The following is a 22,852-nucleotide window of genomic DNA, read 5'->3' as shown; positions in this document are numbered from 1 at the left end:
ATAGAAGTGTGTGACATCCCTTTGATACAGTCACATACACAGCTCTAGATAGCTTAAGCTAAATGCTGTCTGTCTGGAAGAGGAAACCAGAGGTTCAGGTACCTTCTTGATGATCTTAAAATTGTTAAGCACCGCTCTTTGCCTTGTCACATAGTCCGTTTTGTTACTTTGGAAGATCTGTTGACATCTTGAAAACACTTCTCTTTAATTATAACTTCAGCTGTTATATGACTTCAATTTTACGAAAAACTATCAAGCATTTCCTCAGCACCTACATTTTTTTCATTTAATTTTGTATAGCTTGACCTCGTTATAACATTTGGAAAAAATATTTTCCAAATACCTTGTATATATGTGTGTCTCTGAGCAAATACAACTCTAGTCTTTTACTGCTAATTTCTGCTTCATCTTATATCTTTCATGTATTTGATAATCTGTCCAGGTTCCAATGAAAGAGGCTATGGATAAGTGGTACATAGAGGTCATTCTAAGGTGAAGTATCTATTGGGCAGTGAGCTGCAGGGAAAATAGAGCTTCATGTGATGACTCAAATTGTTTAACTACTAGTAGCTGTCAGCCTTGGAGCTGTTCACCTGAGACCTTGTTGCTGCAATTGGCCCCGTAATCAACCACAGAACTATCAGATGAAAACCACGTTTAGATAAGCCAGTAATGGCAAGAAAATGACACCATTCAGAGGTTGATGGATGTAGGAGAGCTCTTCTAGTATTTGTAGGAGGCATGTAATGATCTGTGACCACAATCTGTATTCCATGCATTTGGCATTCTTTGAGGCTCAGAACTTTTTGACTGGCCAACAACAATGGGTCAATGGAATTGGGAGATTGATTGCTGAGTTTCTGACGAGACAGTAGTTGATTTAGGAGTCTTAATCGACACTACATTTAAGGTCAATATGTAGCACCAAAGATCTAAAAGTGTCTGAACTGTTTGTAAATTGAATAACTCAAGAGGTATAGTCAATTTTCGTAAAATTATAGAGCCAAAACTCAGGCACTTCTTTTGTCAGCGTTCACTGGATTTCTCAAATGCTAGATCAAAACAGCTGCCAAATGTCTATTCTCACTCATCCAATGCCTATAAAGTAAAATAGTTGCTAAAATAAGAAAGGGCTTTATAACAGCTTTTTCCCTCAAGTTTAATATGAGATGCAGTTTAGAGTTTTTACGATAAATCTCCTACTGGTGAAACATTGCCTTACATAAAGAACTTAATGGTTGTTCTTTCTTTGTCATTGATACTAATAAAGACTATCATCTCACAGGACATTGCTGCTGAAATTTCCAGCAGTTGGGTCAGGGATAATCTCTTGATCACTGTGTTCAATAGCATCCATGACCTTCCTTTTGAGACATTGAATTAAAATATTAAATTTAATTCAAGACATTGAATTAAAAAATTGATGTGATGAAAATTGAATTGAAAAACGTTGGCTGGCCTGTATAGAAAATCTTAGATTTTTAATTTCAGGAGCAATCAGCATTACTTTTAGGCAACCCAGTATCTACTCTTTATTTTTCTTCTGCCTCCGTTTCCCCTGCTAGAAGCAATTCAAAGTTTACACTTTAGAAAATTGCTGTTGTAAAGTTAAAAGGACTGTACATTCAAAAGTAAAAGAGAAATGGGGCCAAGCATGATGGCTCATGCCTGTAATGCCAGCACTTTGGGATGCCAAGGTGGGCGGATAGCTTGAGCTCAAGAGTTCAAGACCAGCTTGGGCAACATGGCGAAACCTCATCTCTATGAAAAATATAAAACTTAGCCTGGTATGGTGGCAAGCACCTGTAGTCCCACCTACAGGGAGGCCAAAGTGGGTGGATCCCTTGAGCACAGGAGGTCAAGGCTGCAGTGATCATGTCATTGCACTCCAGCCTCAGCAACAAAGCAGGACACTGTCTCAAAAAGAAAAGAAAAAAAAAGTGAAAGCAAAATAAGCCTGTGTTCCTACCAGGGCAGACACAAAATTTGTGTATATAGAAGAAAGTCTTAAAAACTGCAATAAGCAAATACTTCTAGATTTTCAGTGCCCAGAAAGGCATCGCTAAAAAGCCATTTCTGGTTTTACATGTAAATATCTGGCACAGTTAAAAGAAAAATCACTTTCTCCAACATTAAACATGGATTCCATTGAAATGAATTATGTTTACTGTACTTGTTAAAAGAAAACTTGGAGTTTGTTCGACTTTGTGAAATAGACCTGTGACTTGCTTCTGGGTTTGCATGCAATCTCATTCAGAGACATCATGGGCACTTCATATGTGTACTTGGGTTGAAATGTGTAATATGTGATGAGATGATAAGATGTTTAGCAGTGAAAGCTCACCGTTGAAGCTTTTAGTACTTCTTCAGACAGGGCACATGAAAAACATCAAGAAACTTGAACACAGAGTTTGAAACAACTTGTTTTCCTAGAAAAACAAAATTACAACCATACGTTATTTACCAAACATCTTACCCAGACGACATCCAGAGGGAAACTCCCCAAGGATTTGGCATTCTGATGTTCTTATCTCACATGAAAATGAAGTTTGCATATGAATGCTGCATGTGGGATTTTGTTTTGTTTTGTTTTTGCAGTTGTAGTAATGGATAGCATCAAAGTTTGTAATCACTCATTTCACTCATTTCAATTACTGCATGAATCCTAACATTTGTGATAACGGTTTCATCAAAGTCACATTGAATTTGAGTAAAATGAGAGAAAAATTGCGCAAATGTATATTTGTCACACAAATAGAAACTGCTTCAGGAAAATACTGCATCTCTCAGAAGTCAGCAATCCTGTCTTCTATTCACATGCAGCAAACAAAGTTAGAAAATAGACGTACAATTTTAAAAATCTGAGGGATGAATTCATTGGGCTATGGAGAAGAAATTTGGGTATTTATATACCACTGGCAAAGAGTCTTTTCTCTCTCACTGTTTAAGTCCAGAAAACAGAGTACCCCATAATGCAATGATTAAGGATTGATTTTAATAATCTTAAAAACTAGGCTTTGGAGCTCAAGATATCCTTCGTTTCAAAAGTACCAATTTTGGGGTCACCAATGTGGCTCTGTTAACCATGCTTTGCCACATTCTATAGGAACATAAAACTGCTGGCAGATTACATCACCAGGCAGATGCAATATGACAAGTGGCTGCAAGGTCCTACTGTGGGAAAGTCAGGGATTTCAGGAAGATGATACCTTATAAGTATGATGTCTCAACTAAGCTCAACAGCAGAAACCCTGGTGCCTTACCAGTGCACCTCCTGTAGACTTTCAGAGCCCATATATGTTTATATGTGATATTAATAAAAAGTGATATAATGTTAAATAATAATAGCAACAAATACTTATACAATATAGTGTTTATTATTTAGGCCCTATGTACTTTTAAAGACGTTATGTGTATATTTGTTTTTGTGGTAGTGAATGTATTAACACAAAAGCTACCATTTTAACCATTTTTAAGTATATAGTTCAGAGACATTAAATACGTTCACATTGTTTTGCCATCGTCACTACCATCTATCTCCAGAACTTTTCATCTTCCCTAACTGAAATTCTGTATCCATGAAACAACTCCCCATTCCCCTCTCTCCCAGTGCCCCCATTCTATTTTCTGTGTCTATGAATTTGACTATTCTAGGTACCTCAATAAGTGGAATCATGCAATATTTGTTATTTTGTGTCTGACTTATTTCACTTAGTGTAATGTCTTTAAGTTTCATTCATGTTGAACCTGTGCCTGAATTTTCTTCATTTTTAAGGCTGAATAGTATTCCATTGTATGTATATACCACATTTTTTTACATATTCATCCACTCATGGACGTTTGGGTTATTTCCACTTTATGTGCTTTTTATGTATGAACTCTTTCACTGCTCACAGAGATCCATGGATTCATTCATTGTCATAGTATGTTTATTAACTCCATTTTAGGATAAGAAAACTGAAGCATATAAGATTATGTATGTACCCAAGTTTATATAGCTAGGAAACTCTGAAACCAGTATTCCATTGCAGGCTGAGTAGATCCACCCTTCTTGCTCCTAATCACTATGCTATCTCATCTCCCTTTCAAATGATTCAGGAACCTAAGTATAGCATGTACCAGTTAGAAAACCATCTGTATAACATCCTGAGGCCAGGTTTCTGACTTAATTTATACAGTTTTAAAAGTTCAAAGGAGTAGTCAATTTAACAACCAAACCCCATAGCAACTGATTTATGAAGGATCCCATTACTACAAAATAAAAATTAGTGCTCTACTCTGGCATTAGCTCTTAGTGGGCTAAGTTCATTTTGCTAATCTTCCTATATAATGTGTGCCTGTGTGTGTGCGCACGCGTGCGCATACACAGTAGCATGGTTGTAATGTTACCCCCACTTTGTAAAAAGGAAAATTGGGACATAGGAAGGTGGTAAGTTACTTGTTCAAGGACTCATAATAAAAACCAGAACCTGTACCTAAACTCAAATAATTTGTAACTCCAGAGCCTGTTATTTTAACTATAGCAAAAATTTTCTTGAATGTGAAGTATAGCATTGAGACCTGTACATAACCACAAGTATCCTTACAGTAGATGGAAATGTTCCTAGGAAGCCTGTAAGGAACCAGCAAATTTGTCAAGGAGGAATCCCTGAATTACTAAAGTTACTTTGTATAGTTATTCCAATGAACAAATCTGAAAACTAGGAATAAAATTGCTTTATTTAAAAATTGTCAATGGTATAAAATAGTGTTAGATTTTGGGAAGCAGTGTTGGTATGCACAGGCCAAGCTTCTCAGGCAGAAACACCTCTGAGAGCAGCTTCTTTCTTTTCATAAAGAGATAAAGAGTACACTCATGAACCCTGAGCAAAATTGTGACTTTAGTGCAATTGATTTTCTTCTAACCCAAATTCCTGTTTCTGGCTTCCTTTTCCATTTGTTACATTTGTACAATCTCTTGCCCACTTCAGTCATTGCCCAGGCCCCTTAAATTCAAGTAGCCCTCTCCCTGAACACAGACAGTAGGAAACGAAAAAGAATCTTGAGAATCTGATGCACCTTTCATTCCTAGCATGTACACACGGCCACCATGTTCACACGTATCGGCCAGTCATATTTTAGGACACATGTTTCCGGGTTCCATGGGGATATGGTGCTGACCATTCTTTCGTTTCTCACAGAGTTCCAGGACAGCACGCTCCGAGGAGGACCGGGACGGCCTATGGGATGCCTGGGGCCCATGGAGTGAGTGCTCACGCACCTGCGGGGGAGGGGCCTCCTACTCCCTGAGACGCTGCCTGAGCAGCAAGTAAGTCCTGCACCTGTTGGGGGTCGTTGTGAGAACCAGAGGTAGCAGATTTGAGGCATACTTTCCTGGTTGGGTTTATGGAGAACATTCTGTTGCTCACAGATCCAGATAAAAGAATGAAAGGAACGTACAAATAATTAAATTTGTGTTCTTATATATTTTTATTTGTGTTTTTATATGCATCTCCAGCTAGGTATTTACAAACTCTTATCATATTATAAGCAATAGAGAACTTACCTTCTTTACCAAGCAAATGTTATCTGTTTCATGCTAGGACAGGAAGGAGAATTTATAGTTAGAAATGGTTCTGGAATTATTAGCGCTACAATATATTGTACGGTATTGGTATTAGGAGCATTTTGGATTTAACTGGATTTTTAGTATTACCGAGTACTTTGTGAATGAATATTGGTTTAGTTTTGTAGATGTTCTAATAGCTAGAAGTTTCTTAAGTTCATTCGGTTCAATGAATGATGAATTTTGAATATAAGGAAGTTTGGAAAAATAGAAGCTTCAGTGGGAATTGGGTCAGGATTAGTGAGAGGGATGAGGAAGGTAAATGTGGGGGTGGCTAATGCATCTAAGCTAAAAGGAAAGGACCTGAGGCCTTAGAATGGAAATTTTTACTTAGAATAATAATAATTTAAAACTCCTTCTTGAGCTGTGTGGTGTATGACTAGATCTGTCTCCAAACTATAAAATATAAAGTACCATGGTAATATTTTTAGTGAAAGATTTTATTTGACAGTGAAAAGTGTTATGTGTAGCAAGCAGGAGGTTTGATCAAAATTACCATATATACTGTATTAGGAAAAAAGGAAACAGAAAAAGAATTCTAGACATTTCATAAACAAATAGCAGAAAGTGGTGAGATGGAGGTTCGGAAAAATGTCAACTTACTTTAATAAGAGTGAGAATTTCTTGAAATCAGCGACAGAGCCTTATTCCTTTCTGTCTCCCCAAGGCCTGCACAGGGTCTAACAGATATTGAAAGCTCAACAGATGGTTGGTTCTTCATTGAATTACTAAAGACCATTTTGGCTTCAGGCAGGTCTCAATGGAAATGTTATAACCTGAGATATATCCAACAAGATACCAGATCAGTTCTGGTATTCGGCCACTGTGGCATTTAGGTGTGCACTAAAAATGGGTTAGTGGGATTGTATCTACCAGCAAGTTTGTCTTATTTTGAGGCCAGTTTCATATCAATGAGAACCTTGAGGCTATAAGAAAGACTTGACTTTTGCTCCTTATGATTCACCTGCTCTCTTAATCTTGAATTTATGAAACTTCCTAAATCTGCAATATGTGCTGCTACAGGGTGATAATCTAACTGATAATATTCATACACCAGTAAAGCCAAAAAGTACAAATTTGGATTGTTCTTGTTATCTAGTTTACTCAAATTAACATCCTTGAATATTTTATAGGGACGAGCCAAAACATGTGTCTCACAAAACCGATAAGAAATAAAGGGGAACTTTTATACTGTCTCAGTGATGTGTTTGTTAGATTGTGATAGAATCTTTTACTGAGCGAAAGACTGAGAAGCAATTTAAAGAATACATTAAAGTCACAAAATTCTGTCATTCAGCAAATAATCAAATATTGATGCCATGTGAAATTAAAAAATACCGATTTTACCACCTAGTAAGTTAAAGCTCTAGGTGTTAAGTTCTATTTTGATACTATGGAAGGTATCAGTTGTCTTCTACTTATAAAGTATTAGAAAAGTAGAATGTAAATGCTGCAATTATAAACATATAGAAGATATGTCCCTATTTTACTTTTTAGTATTAAAAATATATATTCAGTAATCTCATACAAGGCTAGACAAGAAGCTTATAAAATGGGGAGGAGGTAGACTATTCATTCTTTAGGAATTTGAAGAAGAAAAAAGCCTCCAAATAGAAGGCATTTCTAAGTCCAACAAGAATTTAAAGAAATACTAGTTTCTTAAAAACCAGTGCTTAGTGTGGACTGTTACATCGTACACATGGGTATATTCTGTACTCTTAAAGTTGTAGTCATTCTTTAGCAAATCAAAAACTTGTCACCATCATTAAACTCTGGAACAATCTGGATAGAAATGTAATATATATTTTTAATTGTGAAAGAACTATTTATATATGCCCTATCATATATTTTGACGTCATTTTTCAGTAGGATTTGTGGTGTTAGGCTGAACTGTACTAATTCTGATCCTTTACAACAAACAACATATAGGTTGATTTAGCTGTTCAGTCTGAGATTCTAGCAGGCTTTCTGGAGACAGCAGCTCATGATATGACCATTAGCATATTACCTCTGTGCCCTAATGAGTTAAATCTTACAGCTACAGATTTTAAAAGGAGCAAAACTAAGACTGAGTTACTATCTTTGGGTGTGTATTGATTCTAGAAAATCTGCATCTCCAAGGACAATTTAAAGATCTACAATAAGAATACCAAATAAGTATGTTAAGCCATGGAATATTAATAGATGTTACAATGCTGACTTTTAAAATATTAGGTTGGTGCATAAATAGTCCATTACTTTCAATGGCAAAAACCGCAATTATTTTTGCACCAACCTAATACTTTAACTTTTATGGCAAGTATACACTTATTATCTAGAAACAACAACAGAATATGCTGTTACTAAACAGCTTAGATAGTTCCTGCTTTGATTCAAGACCCTTGTGTACATTGTATTTTTCAAAACAAGGCACACATATACACATACAAACTCCCACCCCACACGTATTTGTGTGTGTGCTGAGTGTGACAGAAAATATATATCATTTCAAAAGAGTCCGAAAGCTGCTGTTGCAAAGAACTCACCCTGGCAGGGGCCCTTTGTGGATATGGGTCAGACTCACTTACCCAGGAGGAGATCTTATCCTAAGCGTCACTGGTCCTCAATCAAAATTCAGTTATCTCTGCTATGGGATTATTATGTTTGGAATCAGAAGTTCTCAAATGTTTGTGTGTCCCTGGCTTTCTCTTTCTGCCATTTTGAATCACTTCATATGTTTTATTAATAGGATTTTAGCCCCTGTATTTTCTCCTTTTTTATGTGTAATGAAAGTGTAGAGCAAGTCCCCTTTGGTATCTAAAAGGAATCAGGCATTTCGGATAATTTCATTTTAGATGATTTATATTCTCCTCCCTATATAGTTTGAATGCATCTGCTCAGGATCTTGGATGGAAGTGTAGTTGTCTTCATTATCTTTTAAGTTGTCAAGCGCCTAAGAAGGTAATTGTTTTCTTGGTAATTTTTATTTACAATCAAGGTCTTCTTTCACTATTAACAGTAATTCCTGGCTTACAGCCTCATGTTTCAAAAAGCTGGCTTTCAGCTATCAGAGTTCATGGAGACACCTAGCATTGATTAAGCTTTTTAGTTACAGTCATGAGTAAAAATTTTTAATTTTCATCAAAATAGATAACTCTAAACAGTAAGAAATATTAAATAAGTATACTTATAAAAACAAAATATAATATTAATGAAATACATTCTAACATTTTTCTCATTAATACTTACCTGTAATTAAATCATTTCTCAAATATGGCCCTAGTCTGTTCTTAGGCTGGATTTGGAATGTATTTTGACTCTTATAATTTAGAAACAGATATGTTCTGAGATATGTGCTCAGCTTCAAGACTTAAAATTAGTTTGATTTTTAAAGTTTTCAGGTTTTTTCCCTCAACAACTGGTTCTATCTATTCTAGTACCAGCAAGAATTTATTAGTTTACCCTCCTTAGCTCCTTGCTGTAATGGAAGTTCTCATTGGTGTAGCAGTTATTCAGTGCCACAGTAATGCTGCATGACAACCACTAATCCTCACTAGAATATTAGATAATGAATTATTGCTTGGCTAGGTGGCTCTGATGCACTTGGATGACCTTGATCACGTATCTAGGGTTGGCTGGCTGTTGGCTGATCTAGACTGGCTTCATCTGGGCCAACATGGGAAACCCAGTTCTGCTTCACAGATTCCTCATACTCCAGCAGGCTAGCCTAGGCAAGTTTTTACAGTAACAGCAGAGGTGTAGGAGAGCAATTCCCAGTACAAAGCCTGTTTTCAGCTTCTGTATCATATTTGCTAGTATCTCATTGGCCAAGCTAAGCCACCCACAAAGCCCAGAGTCAGAATGGGAGAGCCACAATATTACGTGCAAAAGCAAGAGATAGGGAGAGAGTGAAAAATTGGGACTATTCTTCAGTCTACCATGAATGGTCTTCTGTGGCTTTCTTATTCATTTTTAATGGGATGATAAACTTAATGGGTTCTGTCTCATTTCTCCACTCCAGATTTAGGGATCTAAATGTGGTTCAGTCACCTTATATACCTTTCCAATAGGGAAAGATCAGAGCTTATGTAGATAGATAGATAGAAAGAAAGAAAGAAAGAAAGAAAGATAGATAGATAGATAGATAAATCTCCTTAGAGGCCTAGCAGGTAACTGGAATATATGTAGTATTCTAATAGTAAACATTCATATTCAGTCCAAATAAATCCCATCTACCAGGTAAATTAACCTGCCGGGCCAATTTTCCAGCTCTGGTAATATGATCTCTTAGATCACTTTCAGGTCTAATTATTTTTTCAAGTCTATCAGCTAATGATTATTCTATTCCCAGTATGACAAAACTATAAAGGAAGCTAGATTACCCAGATTTTATGGAATAAATGACAACTACTCAACTTCTGGAGTTAGTTCTGTTCTCTGATGGGTTGGGTGCTTGTGAGGAGACTTAGTTTACCCTCTGAGTACAGAACATCTTCTCTGAGTGACCTTTTGAAGGTTATAGAAAAAAAATTCAATGGAGACAAAGCAGAATGAAAACACAGACACATGTTAAATATAAAAAGCCTTCATTCTCAACAGGCAGTACTCAATACTGGGGAAAAAGCCCTGACCCAGGAAGATACTGAGCAGAATTATTTCCTTGGTTTCTCCCCTACCCTTTTTCTGAGGCTTGCGGAAAGTAGGCGGTGCTTTATTTCCCTAGTTATGATATTGGAACACTGATTATTGCCTTTATCTGCAACCCTGGTTTAAGCTACAAAGAAAGACACTGTATAAGCATTGCCTTCTACCTTTACTATTTTTTGTAAGATTGTATAAGGTTTCGTTGAGTAACTCTTATAATGTAACTTTTACTAATCTTGTATCACCAAGTAGAATATAATGTTTTTATTTTTCATTAATTAGAAAAGAGACTATACCTACTTGTGCTTGATGATGGACATTTATTTTATTTCAAATGAATTAAAGACCAGCTACCTTGAGAAGCTGCTCCACTCTCCAATTGTTTGCCCCTCCCACTAAATACTCTGAAATAATATTTATAGTGAACTCATTTGTCTAGCTTTTTAAAAAATACTTGATACTAAAGATCTGTCTTTCATAGCTCTAGGTTTATCTTCAGCCAGTCAATTTAGATTTGCTCATAAGGAGTTCCAAATGCATAAGACACTTAATATGGTGTGTAACATTGTCTGTCTCTCTGTATTAAGTCAATGCCAACACCAGGTTCAAAGGAGGAAGCTGCAGCTCATTTGAGATGGCAACAAGTCAGATAGCTGGCTGCTCTTAGATGTGATGTGAACCTTTGCACTGGTGACTTCTGAGACCTTTTTACTTCCTGAAATGCCAAATTCATCTAGCTAATAGCATAGATTAATAATACATTAATATTGCATTAAAAGCATAAATTAATTAATACATTAAGTATACAAATATTTTGATAAATCATAACTGATTAAATGATGGATTTGGCTGTTTCATGTGTATGTAAATAGCAAAAAATGATCTTATAAAGGATGGCAGAATTTTTTAAAAGTTAATAAATTTTGAGTTATATTTTTAAATTGAATTAAAAAGGTTTTTTTAGGTGAATATGATTATTAGATGAGCAAGAAATAAAAATCATCACACATAGGGGTGCCTAAAACAAGTAAGATTATAGTATTATTCCAAAGGCATGTGGCTGCCAGAATGGTGTCAACATAAACACAGAAAATTTAAAATAAATAGCCCCAAGGATTCTTAGTCCACAGGAATTGGAAAGATAGTTCTACAGGTCTCATTTCATAATGATTGTGCTAAGAGAAAGTAAGCTAACTTCTCTGATTTTTAATTGCAAACACAGATATTCTGCCGTGAAAATATTGATACACTAGTATAGGCTTTAATTAGCATCTTATTTCTATACCATATAATGATAAATACCAAAAGAAAATTTTCACTGGTAAGATTTGGCTTCTTAAATAAATGTTTGTTTTTTTCTTTTAAAGACATCTCATCTCTTTCATAACATCCGATTAAGGTTCACAGGACTTGTTTTAATAGATTTTAGAACTTTCAGTTCAAATGAGCCTGAAAGCAGGCTTTATCTGTTATTCTTCATCTAATGTTACATGTTATCAGCCTTATTTTCCTTAGAAATGTTTGAATTTTTGTTTAAAAGAAAGATACACAAGTTCAGAATAGGTATGACTATTCATGTCATTTGTATGAGGTTGTCTTTTCATTTTGTTAAAGGAGGGTACACATTTTGGGACATAACGCTTAAGAGTTTGTGGTTGCCTTCCTTTTACATTTTGGGTTAAAGCCTAGTCTAAATGTATCATCAGGACTTCTAATATTTCAGGTCATATATCTTAAAGGGGTGTATTTTTCCAAGATCTGATCTTCTTTCAGGAGGCAAATGTGCTAAGGCCAATGACTGAATGTTTAGGACCAACCAATTTATGGCCTGGTTTACCCCATAAACCAATTTGTTGGAATAAAAGATGGTTGGAAATTTGTTTGTTGTCTGTAACCTTTACTTGCCATATCAGGAATCTGTAACTCTTAGCTGTCTTTTCTGTTTATTTTTAAAAAATCCTTACGTGGCTTGTTCAGTAGCCCTTCTAAAGTCTGTATATCTCCTCAATTTTAATTCATTCATTCAATGAATATTTATCAAATACCTACTATGTATTAGGCAAATTGGTAGGTATAACTAAGGATAGAAATCCCAAGGGGCCAGAGTCTCAAGAATTTACCAAATTATTAATTTGCCTCTGGGTTTCTACTGATTGTAGTTACAAGATATTTCAAGAACTAAGAGAATTTCTCCCAATTCTATAAATAATACATCTGTGGAACTGGGTTTTAAAAATATTACATATATATATAGTTATTTTATTCTGGTAGCATCATTTCATATATTAATGCTTTTGTTTCCTAGTTAAGTTGTATGAATTCCTCCTTTATTACAATGCTTAGCACACAGCGGACACTCAAATGTTTCATAATTGGCTTTTAAAGAGTGTATGCAGTATTGTCATTTTATTTCTTCAATCTGTGCTTCAACTAAAAAGGAGGAAAAATATATGATATTAAACATCTCTACAAAAGAATCAGGAACCTAATCCCTATACCACAGAACCAATATTGGTGGAAGCAATTCTGCTTTTGCAGAATTAAGAAAATATTTCAGACGTAGATCTAGACTTGAGCTGGGAAGGATCTTAGAGCTAATCTCTTTAATTCCCTCTTTGTTATTTTTCTTCCTCTTTTTATTTTTATTTTTTATTGTGGTAAGACAATTTAGCATGAGATCCAACATCTCAACCAAATTTTAAGTGTGCTATACGATATTGTTAACTAAACCAGCAATGCAGTACAGCAGACCTCTACAATTCAGCCATCTTGCATAATCGAAACTATATTCCTTGAATGGCAAGTACCATTTCTCCCTCCCCACAACCTCTGGCAGCCTCCATTCCACTGTCTGCTTGTATGGACTAGTCTAGATACCTTATATAAGTGGAATCATGTAGTACGTGTCCTTATTTCTGACTTATTTCTCTCACCATAATGGCCTCAAAGTTCATTCATTGTGGTTTGTTGTTCCCTTTGCTGTGCAGACTCTTTACTTTGACAGTGCCTACTGGTCTACTTTTGCTTTTGTTGCTTGTGCTTTTGGTGTTATATATAAGAAATCATTGCCAAATCAATATTATGAAACTTTGCCCCTATATTTTCCAGTAGGAGTTTTTCATAGTTTCAAGTCTTACATTTAAGTCGATAATCCATTTTGAGTTAATTTTTGTATATGGTGAAATTTCAACAACAATATTATGCTTTTACATGTAAATATCCAATTTCTGCAGCACCTTTCCCCATTGTGTATTCTTGGTACCTTTGTCAAAGATCAGTTGACTGTATATGTGTGAGTTTTTTTCTAGGTGTTCCATAGGTGTATATGTCTGTCTTTACACCAAGATGTCTTTACACTGGTATATCTTTATACCAGTACCATACTGTTTTAATTTCTGTAGGTTATAAAATATTTTGGAATCAGGAACTGTGATACCTTCAGCTTTGTTCTCTTTGAATGTTTTGACCATTCCAGATTTTTTTTGGCTTCGTGAATTTTAGGACTGTTTGTTCTATTTCTATAAAAATCAGTCACTGGGATTTTGACAGGCAATGCATTGTATCTGTAGATGACACTGGGTAGCATGGACATTTTAACAATATTAACTCTTCCATTCCATGAACATGGGATGTTTAACCATTTATTTGTGCCATCTTTAATTTCTTTCAGTAATGTTTTGTGGTTTTCAGTGTACAAGTCTTAACTTACTCAAGTTTATTCCTAAGTGTTTTATTCTTTTTGATGTGATTGTAAATGAGACTGTTCTCTTAATTTCTTTTTGTGAATAGTTTTTTGTTAGTGTGTAGGAATGCAAACTGAAACTGACTTTTCTATATTGATTTTGTATCCTACAATTTTACTCAATTTACTAGTTCTTCATGAAGTATTTAGAATTTTCTGCTTATGAAATCACATCATCTGCAAAAAGAGATAATTGTACTTCTTCCTTTCTTATTTGGATGCCTTTTCTTTCTTTTTCTTGTCTTACTGACTAAGACGTTCAGGACTATTTTGAACAGACTGGCAAGAGTGAACAACTTTTCCTTGTTCCTGATCTTAGAGGAAAAGCCCTTGAGTGTGATGTTAGCTGAGGACTTTTCACATACGGCCTTTGTTATTTTGAAGAAATTTCCTTCTGTGCCTAGTTTGAGAATTCACATCACGAAAGGTGTTTGAATTTTGACAAATGCTTTTTCTGCATCTATCAGAGATGATCATGTGGTTGTTATTCCTCCTTCTGTTATAGAAGTAGTTCTTAATCCTAGTTACACTTTAGAATCACCTGAAAAGCTTTTAAAGAATACAAATATCTGGGCCCTACAGAAGACCAATTAAATTATGATCACTGGTGGAGGATTCCTGACATCAGTAATTTTTTCAAAGCTCTCCAAATGATTTTAATGCGTATCCAGGGTTAAAACTGCTGTTGTCTTGAAGGGGATGATAGTGCAATGATGAGGTTTATCTACAGCTCCCTGAAAAATTAGAGGTTAGAATAGAGAAGAAAAAAAGAATTTTTGTTTGTTTGTGTTTTGAGGCAAAAGCTGGCTGTAATGCCCAGTCTGGAGTGCAGTGGTGCTATCTTGGCTCACCGAAACCTCCGCCTCCCAGTCTCAAACCATCCTCCTACCTCAGCCTCCCTCGTAGCTGGGACCAAAGATGTGCGCCACCATGCTCGACTACTTTTTGTATTTTTTGTAGAGACAGGGTTTCACCACATTGGCCAGGTTGGTCTTGAACTCCTGAGCTCAAGCGATTTACTCGTCTTGGCCTCCCAAAGTACTGAGGTTACAGGTGTGGGCTACTGCAGGATTTTCTGATAAAGATACTTCTTTATGTTAAAATTCCCCCACTGAAGTTTCTGTGAAATGATCGAGTGCCATGTGGGAGAGAAGTCATGGGTACAAGCATGTCAAGATGTAATGGTGGCAATTGCCCTAGGTACTAATGTGTATCTACGCTTCTGGTAGATACCTAGTTGTCTAGTATTAGTCATTATCAGCCTTGCCAAAAGTGGTAAATGGACTAAGTGATTTCTGACTTATTCTTTCATCCTTTTATTAGTTAAGCCTACAAACATGATCTTTTAAGCTTCCAGTTTGTTAGTGAATAACTAGGTTAATGTCCTAGTGATTCTTGGGTAGTTTATGCAAATTCTCTGAGACTTACCTCTCCTTAAAGTCATTAAACTTACTATCCGCAGAGTTAAGTTTAGCTTTCCATCTTCAATTCAGTATCCATCCCTCCAGCTCCTCCCTCACCTTAACCACCAAAAAATAATAGGGGGAGGGGAAGCTTTTCTAATACTACTTGCATTATTACTTGAATTATTTCCTCTTTTTGGGCCCGATTTGTAGAAATTAGAAAAGAGATATCTGACCCTGTTTTGTTTAGTTTCAATCACCGAGAAAGAGAGAGAGACACACACACAGAGACAGATACTGGATATGAAGGGCAAACAGAGGGTGGTCCAAATCATATACAATGGGGAATGGACACTTCATCTGGAGGCAGGAAGAATAACTATAAAACACTAGGTGATGTTACATCCATGCATGGACCATCAGCCAAAGCCCCTAATATACCAACCTCAAAGAGCTGCAGAGCCAGTCCCTACCTTTGAGCTTTGGAGTAGGATACCCTGGTCCAGATAAAGTCCCTTTCCTAGTGGGACAGAACCACGTGTTGTGGGAACCAGAATTTTAGCAATAAGTTTCTTTACCTACTTTGTGAATTCTTCCTTCTATTTTATTTTTCATGAAACTACTGACTTTTGAATTCTGGCACCACTATTCTCTAACTGTTTGACATTGGACTAGATTTTAGTTTCTCTGGGATTTTGTTTGCTTATCCATGAGGTCAGGTAGGCAGTGCCTGGAACAGAACAAGTGTTCCATAGATATTTGTTGAACAGACATCCACGGTGCCGTTCAACTCTGAAATGTGTGCCCCTAAAAAAGAGACCCTTTCCCCTCCAGATATACAGTCAAGCCCATTTTGCTGTTAGACAGGTAGAGGAGCAAAAGCTGCTCTTCATATAAATGGTTTAAAAGAAAAATGTTGTGACTCTCCAGACCCCCATTTTGCAACGAACATCTGGGTGACATGGAAGGACTGGAGAACTTTTGTCTCTAGCCAAAATAATTCATAAATTTCCAACTCAAGGCTTATATCGGGTGAGGTTGTTAGAGTCCTAGAGTTTCATAATATACATTTTCCTCAAGGGGAAGATGGAAAAGTTGGACTTGATGTTGCTAAAACACATTTGTTTTTATTCTCATTCTTTGCCTCTTTTGGCTACCGAGCAAATGTAAGATCATTTGCAAATCTTATGGCATGTGTGTGTGTACTATAAAGTGCATATCCTTGCTGCTAGCAAATCTTAAGCCAAAGGCAGCAATCCCCCGGCCCCCACCCCTAGCCATCTTTCAGAGGAAGCAAACGCATTGCAATGACAAACACAACTTATAATAAATCTATGAAAATAAACATGCCCACTAAAATAGAGCCCAGCGTTTTTCACTTTGGTAGCTATTTAGTTTCGTTTTAAACTTTTTATCTTTTTCTTGGTATAGAAAGATTTTAATCAGGTTTCAAAGTTCAAAAATTAGAACAGATGTGAGGCTGGAAGTTTTTCATGGCCTGAAATTGTCTTTATAACATTTCCTTCCGTGCGCTCCTTCCTTCTTCCTTTGGCTGTTAGTTCTTTCCTTCCCTCCTTGTATCCCTCGCTCCCTTCTTTCCTTCCTTCCTTCTCTCCCGAAATATTTGTAAAGCACTAACAGTACACCAAGCATGTCGCTAGGTTCTGCAGCTCAGAAACCAAACACAGATTCTAAGGGAGAAAAGTAAATAAATAGTCAAAAAATTATGATTTTTATTTTAGATTCAGGGGTACCTGTGCATGTTTATTACATGGATATATTGCATAATCGTGGGGATTCGGCTTCTAGTGTACGCATCACCCAAATATTGAACATTGTTCTCATAGGCAGTTTTTCCACCCACTGCCCCCCAGCCTTTCCTCCTTCAGAGTCCCCAGTGCCAAATATTTCCATCTTCATGTCCATGTGTACCCACTGTTTAGCTCCCACTTACAGGAGAGAACACATGGTATTTGATTTTTCTGCTTCCGAGTTAGTTCACTTAGGATAATAGCCTCCAGCTCCATCGATGTTGCTGTAAAGCACATGATTTCATTCTTTTTATGGCTAAGTAGTATTGATGGCGTACATGTACCACATTTTCTTTATCTAGTCATCCATTGATGGACATTTAGGCTGATTCTATCACTTTGTTATTGTGAATAGTACTGCAATAAACATACCAATGCAGGTGTCTTTTTTATATAATGATTTCTTTTCCTTTGGGTAGATATCTAGTGTGGAATTGCTAGGTTAAATGGTAATATAGTTTTCTTTTCTTTCTTTTCTTTTTTTTTTGAGACAGATTCTCCCTCTGTCACCCAGTCTGGAGTGCAGTGGTGCAGTCTCAGCTCACTGCAACCTCTGCCTCTTGGGTTGAAGCAATTCTTCTGCCTTAGCCTCCCAAGTGCTAGGATTATAGGCATGCACCACGATGCCAGGCTAATTTGTATTTTTAGTAGAGATGGGGTTTCGCCATGTTAGCCAGGTTGGTTTTCTAAAAGTAAAAGAAACATGGGTGCTACAGAACTGTGTCCTAGATTTTTTAAACTCTAGTCTTTTGCTGCCTCTGTGCCTTCTCTCCTGGTGAGCTCTTTACCTACAATGTCCCTCCCTCCCCATGCTCACCTGTCAAAACCCTAACAGTTATTTAAAGCCACCTTCACCTGTACCCCTGAGTCTCACCATGCTATATTTGTGAGGCATTTTGTTTGTACCACCTTTAAGTCACTGTTACATAGTCTGGCTGTGTTATAGTTATTTATATGGTACTGTCCCTAATTAGATTATCAGTGTTATGGTCTCAGGTTTTATCTTCCTTTTCTTTGTACCTTCCTTCCTTGCACAGAGTAGGTATCTAGTCACTGTTAGGTGAATTTACTGAATTAAACACAGGTTAGAACCTAGTGTAGTACTCGATGAAGCAGGAGTTGGAAGAAAGGGCTGAATCACAAAGTCTCCCTTCTCCCATCACATTCTTGGGACTCCTGTCATCCATATAGAACATCCAACCTAAGATATTTCCTTTGTAAGCTATTGCCCTAGCCTCAGTCTCTCCTTTTCCAAATTCCTTCTGTACTTAATATTCAGAACATTCCCATGAGTTATTCACCAGGCATTATACTGCTGTGTGTTCTATTCCAATGCATGTGGATTTGTTCAAGTAAATAGTAACTTTGATAAGAATCAGGGAGGCCACCATTTTTGTGCCTCTCACAGTACCTTGCTTAGTACTTGTATATATTAGATGCCCAATGAATGTGTTAAGTGACTGCAAATTGGAAAACATTATACAAAGCTTGTTAAGCAGGAGGCATGGCCCAGGGCTCATTTTCCCCATTTGGGTGCTTATTGTACATTGTCTCATGAGACTTTTTGAGCAGTAGCTCAGAGCAGTTTCTGGCTCCATTAGAAGCTGGGCATGACCTTTATGGTCTACAGTGTCATCGTTCTCGCCTTTTTCTTGTCTGATTACATGAGTATACTCCTCATTTTCATAACTCCAGCCCGTATTTGTGAAAACTTGATGCTTTGTTATAGCATGTCTTTCTTTGAAGAATAGGCAGGTATATGTAAAATCATACTTGTTTGGGAAAAAAATTGGCGGTGATTTTTTTAGTTATAATTTAGACATAGCAAACAATCATAATAGCAAATAAGCTAATTTGAAACTTAGAGAACAAACTCCAAAATTCAGCCTATAATATTCTCTTGTGGGTCTAAATTTTAACAGTTCTGCAGCGTCCGAACTGTTGTTCAGAAATCTGTAAAAGTGCAGAGATGCTTTCCTCAGTTCCATCTGGTCAAGAAAAGTTCAAACAACCAGAGAGGAAGTTGTCTTAGAATGTTTTCCCTAAACCTACATAATTTCCATTTATATCAAATTTAGTTTCCGCAATAAGCTTTAGTAACTCTCTGGATATACATAAATCAATATTTCCAAGTTGGCACTGCGTTCAGAACATTTTTTTATAATGATAGATCAGGATAGAGCAGAAGTGTTGAATTATAAAACTGAGATCACAAAAATACCTTATGTATGCCAAAGAAACACTTTTAAGTCTAGTTCACAAACTACAGCACCATCTTTTAATCTGGCCCTTCACTATCCCCTGATCAGTTTAAAATTGCTTTGAAAATGAAGCTTTAAGGCCAACTCTTCTTTTGGCTCAGTAGGGCCCTGTTAGTGCCTCTGGCACACTGTTATGAGCTAACATGGCACCAGGGCTGCGTCTGTTGCCAGCCAGCTCACTTACTGATGGATGATACCTGGCAGCGTGCCTCCATGATGTTTCTTGTATTATGATAACAGAAAGCATTTTCAAAAGCCACATTTATCAGGTTGTCATAATAGTTTGGCTTGCATATCTATCTATTCAAAAAATAATAATAATGAATCGCTCCCTTAGCACTAATCTGCTTGAGCCATGTGATGTATCCCATGTACAAAAGGCAGTGGAAAACTGCTTCTGTGTGGGATTCAGGGACCTTTCAATATAGGAGAAAGAGAGATTTTTTAATATATGCTTTTGAAAGTCCCAAAGCACCAAGAACCTCTGTTTCCTCCTTTCCACTGCTGGTTGTATGTAGAGGGGATGCATTTATTTCTAGAATTTTAGTGGCTTTGTTCAGTGAAGGGTATTTAACCTGAAATGGGGAAAAAATGTGAATGTTAGCCTCAAAAAAGGACAAAGACACACTTTAATGTTTAGGGTCAGTTTCCATAGGCAAGTGTTAACAGATTAAACATTACTTGTTATAAAGAACATTGTAAGCAAATTTCTTATTATTTTAGGTACAGGGTCATCTGGAAGCATGTGGCAGACAGGAGGGGCCTCAAAGTACATTTTAAAATTACCAGAAGAGTATAATTAACTTGTTAGTAACACAAAAAATAAATGCTTGACAGGATGGATACCCGTTTACCATGATGTGATTGTTATGCATTGCATGCCTGTATCAAAATAACTTCTGTACCCCATAAATATATATACCTACTGTGCACTCTCAAAAATTAAAAATTTTAAAATACCATTGTCCTGAATAAATATATGTTTATTTAATGTTTATTAAAAGTAATTTAAATATTTTAATATTTATAAAGTACTCACTAGGGATACATACTGGAACATTTCTAATTGTTTAGAGATATGATATATAATGAAGATACAGTATAAGCATGGTTATCTGCAGATACTTTTAAAGAAGAGTAGTGCTGAATTGGCTCCTCTTGTTGGGAGGAAACTCCCTCAAAATAATGCTTTTACATAAACAAGGTTCATTGTAATTTTTGTTTATGACATTGTAAATTAGAATTAAATAATAATTATTTCAAGCACAGAATAAAATGTAGAACATTAAAGAGTGACATTTTAAAGTACAAGAGTAAAGTAAAGCTAAGAAAAAGATTAGAATATGGGACTTGTGAAACCCACAGGGACGGCTTGTCGTCTAACTCCTGTTTCTCTCCCATGCAAGGTAAGACCACAGCTAACCATCTGTCATGCACAGACTCCAGTTCTAGTCCCTGGGTGTTCAGCATGCAGTTTAAACCACAGATGAGGACAGTAAGCAACTGAGAAGAGCTTTACACACAGGGTCCAGAGGTACATATAGTTTCCTTTTCCATGGCCAAGTTGATTGGTATCAAGTATTTCCTGAAAGAACCTCTTACAATAATGTCTCTGCTAGGGCCTACTAGAGGGAGGAGGAGAGAGCGGGGCGTGAGCTGAAAAACTACCTAACAGGTACTATGTTCAGTCGCTACCTGACAACAGAATCATCTGTAACCCAAACCCTAGGATCATACAATATACCCGTGTGACAAACCTGTACTTGAACCCCTGCAGTCTAAAATAAAAGTTGAAATTATTTAAAAATAACAACAACAACGATCTTTAGAAAATGAAAAGAGGCTGACAGATCACTTGCACTTGGTTTTCTCAATTGTTCTCAGAATTTGTTATCCCTCTTGAGTTCTTTATAAAGAGCCTCAGGAATGTAGAATTTTTGTAACTGGCTTGTTGAGGGCAACTTCCTGCAGTATAGCTCCAGTGAGTACTGAAATGCTCATTTGAAGTGAAGGGAGAAACACTGTTCCAGTACTGCTTGAAATCCCTTGGTAGGGCTGCACATCCACTTGTCTTGCTCTAATCTATGGTTGCTCTAAGACCCATGGTCTAAATGGCCCAGGCTCCCTTGGGCTGGAATTGCTGAACATGGTTTTATGTCTGTTCTTTTGTAAAGAGCTCATAGATTTCTTCGGATGACTAAAAGAAGAGAGATATGCTCGTGTTCACAGTGCTTTAGGAGGCTGACGTGGGAGGATCACTCACACTCAGGAGTTCGTGGTTATAGTGAGCTATGACAGCTCCAGCCTGGGTAACAGAATGAGATGAGATGAGTCCCTGTCTCAAAACACAATAAAACAAAACAGAGATGGACTGTCCTATTTTAAAATTCTTTGCCATGAGTCTGTATTTGAAAGGCAGGTGATATTCAGGGAAATACAGTAACCCATTCTTGCTTAGCAACATGCTTTGCTTTCTAGAAACCGGAGATAAAGCCTGGGGTGCCATGAGCCTAATACAAGTGCAATTGTCCGTAAAACCTCTGAAGTGTTAAATACACAATGACTAGATTTTCTTGAAACAATTTATGGACACCAGGTATAATTAGACTATGCCATCAGAAGGATTTTTTGCTTAGTGAAGAGATGACAAGAATTTTAAGGTAAAAGAGAGATAAATCAAATGCATCCCCTTTTTAAAGACTTTTATGAGAAAGGGGATGTGAAAAGAAGAAGCTAACAAGTTGTTTGACCCTAGAGAAAAAACTTTTAATTTTTCATGTCAGTTCACCTCTTCTCAGGTTATTAAATGATGACAGTTGAAACTGTAACATCAGGATTTTAAGAGTGGAAGAGTTTAGATGGTGTATTATGTATTAATGAGAGACAATGCATCAAGTCTACATTAATCTCATAAATGAGTGAATTAAAGTCTGAATAATTCACACATAATAGCTTGTGATTGAGATAATTTTTATTTTTGAGAGAAGGAATTAAATAAAAATTAATATGACTGGCCAGGAGTAAAGTGCTGATTCAGCAAATAAGGAATGTTTGATGCAAATCTGAATTAGAATATATATATATATATATTTTTTCCCCCCACAAGACAAAGTCTTGCTCTGTTTCCCAGGCTGGAATGCAGTGGTGCGATCTCAGCTCACTGCAACCACTGCGTCCTGGGTTTAAGTGATTCTCCTGCCTCAGCCTCCTGAGTAGCTGGGAATATAGGCAATCACCACCACACCTGGCTAATTTTTGTATTTTTTGTAAAGGTGGGGTTTCACCATATTGACCAGGCTAGTCTTAAACTCCTGACCTCACGATTAGGCTGCCTCAGCCTCCGAAAGCACTGAGGATTACAGGCGTGAGCCACTGCACCGGCCCATTTTTTAATTTTTATTTTTTTT

At 36.6% G+C, this 22,852-nt stretch overlaps 1 protein-coding gene across 1 annotated transcript in view; it reads left to right on the top strand.

Annotated features, from left to right (window-relative positions):
* Positions 1–22,852, top strand: part of ADAMTSL1 (ADAMTS like 1) — a 433,007-nt gene that overhangs the window by 27,724 nt on the left and 382,431 nt on the right. Inside the window, exon 2 of the mRNA XM_021675321.2 lies at positions 5,181–5,308. Within this exon, the coding sequence (XP_021530996.2) occupies positions 5,181–5,308 (128 nt within the window). The remainder of the gene's footprint in view (positions 1–5,180; positions 5,309–22,852) is intronic.

The sequence above is a fragment of the Aotus nancymaae genome, unplaced genomic scaffold (genome assembly GCF_030222135.1).
Source record: "Aotus nancymaae isolate 86718 unplaced genomic scaffold, 86718_ANA_hifiasm-v0.15.2.pri h1tg000003l, whole genome shotgun sequence".
Taxonomy (NCBI): Eukaryota; Metazoa; Chordata; class Mammalia; order Primates; family Aotidae; genus Aotus; species Aotus nancymaae.
This window is presented reverse-complemented; position numbering and strand designations above follow the sequence as displayed.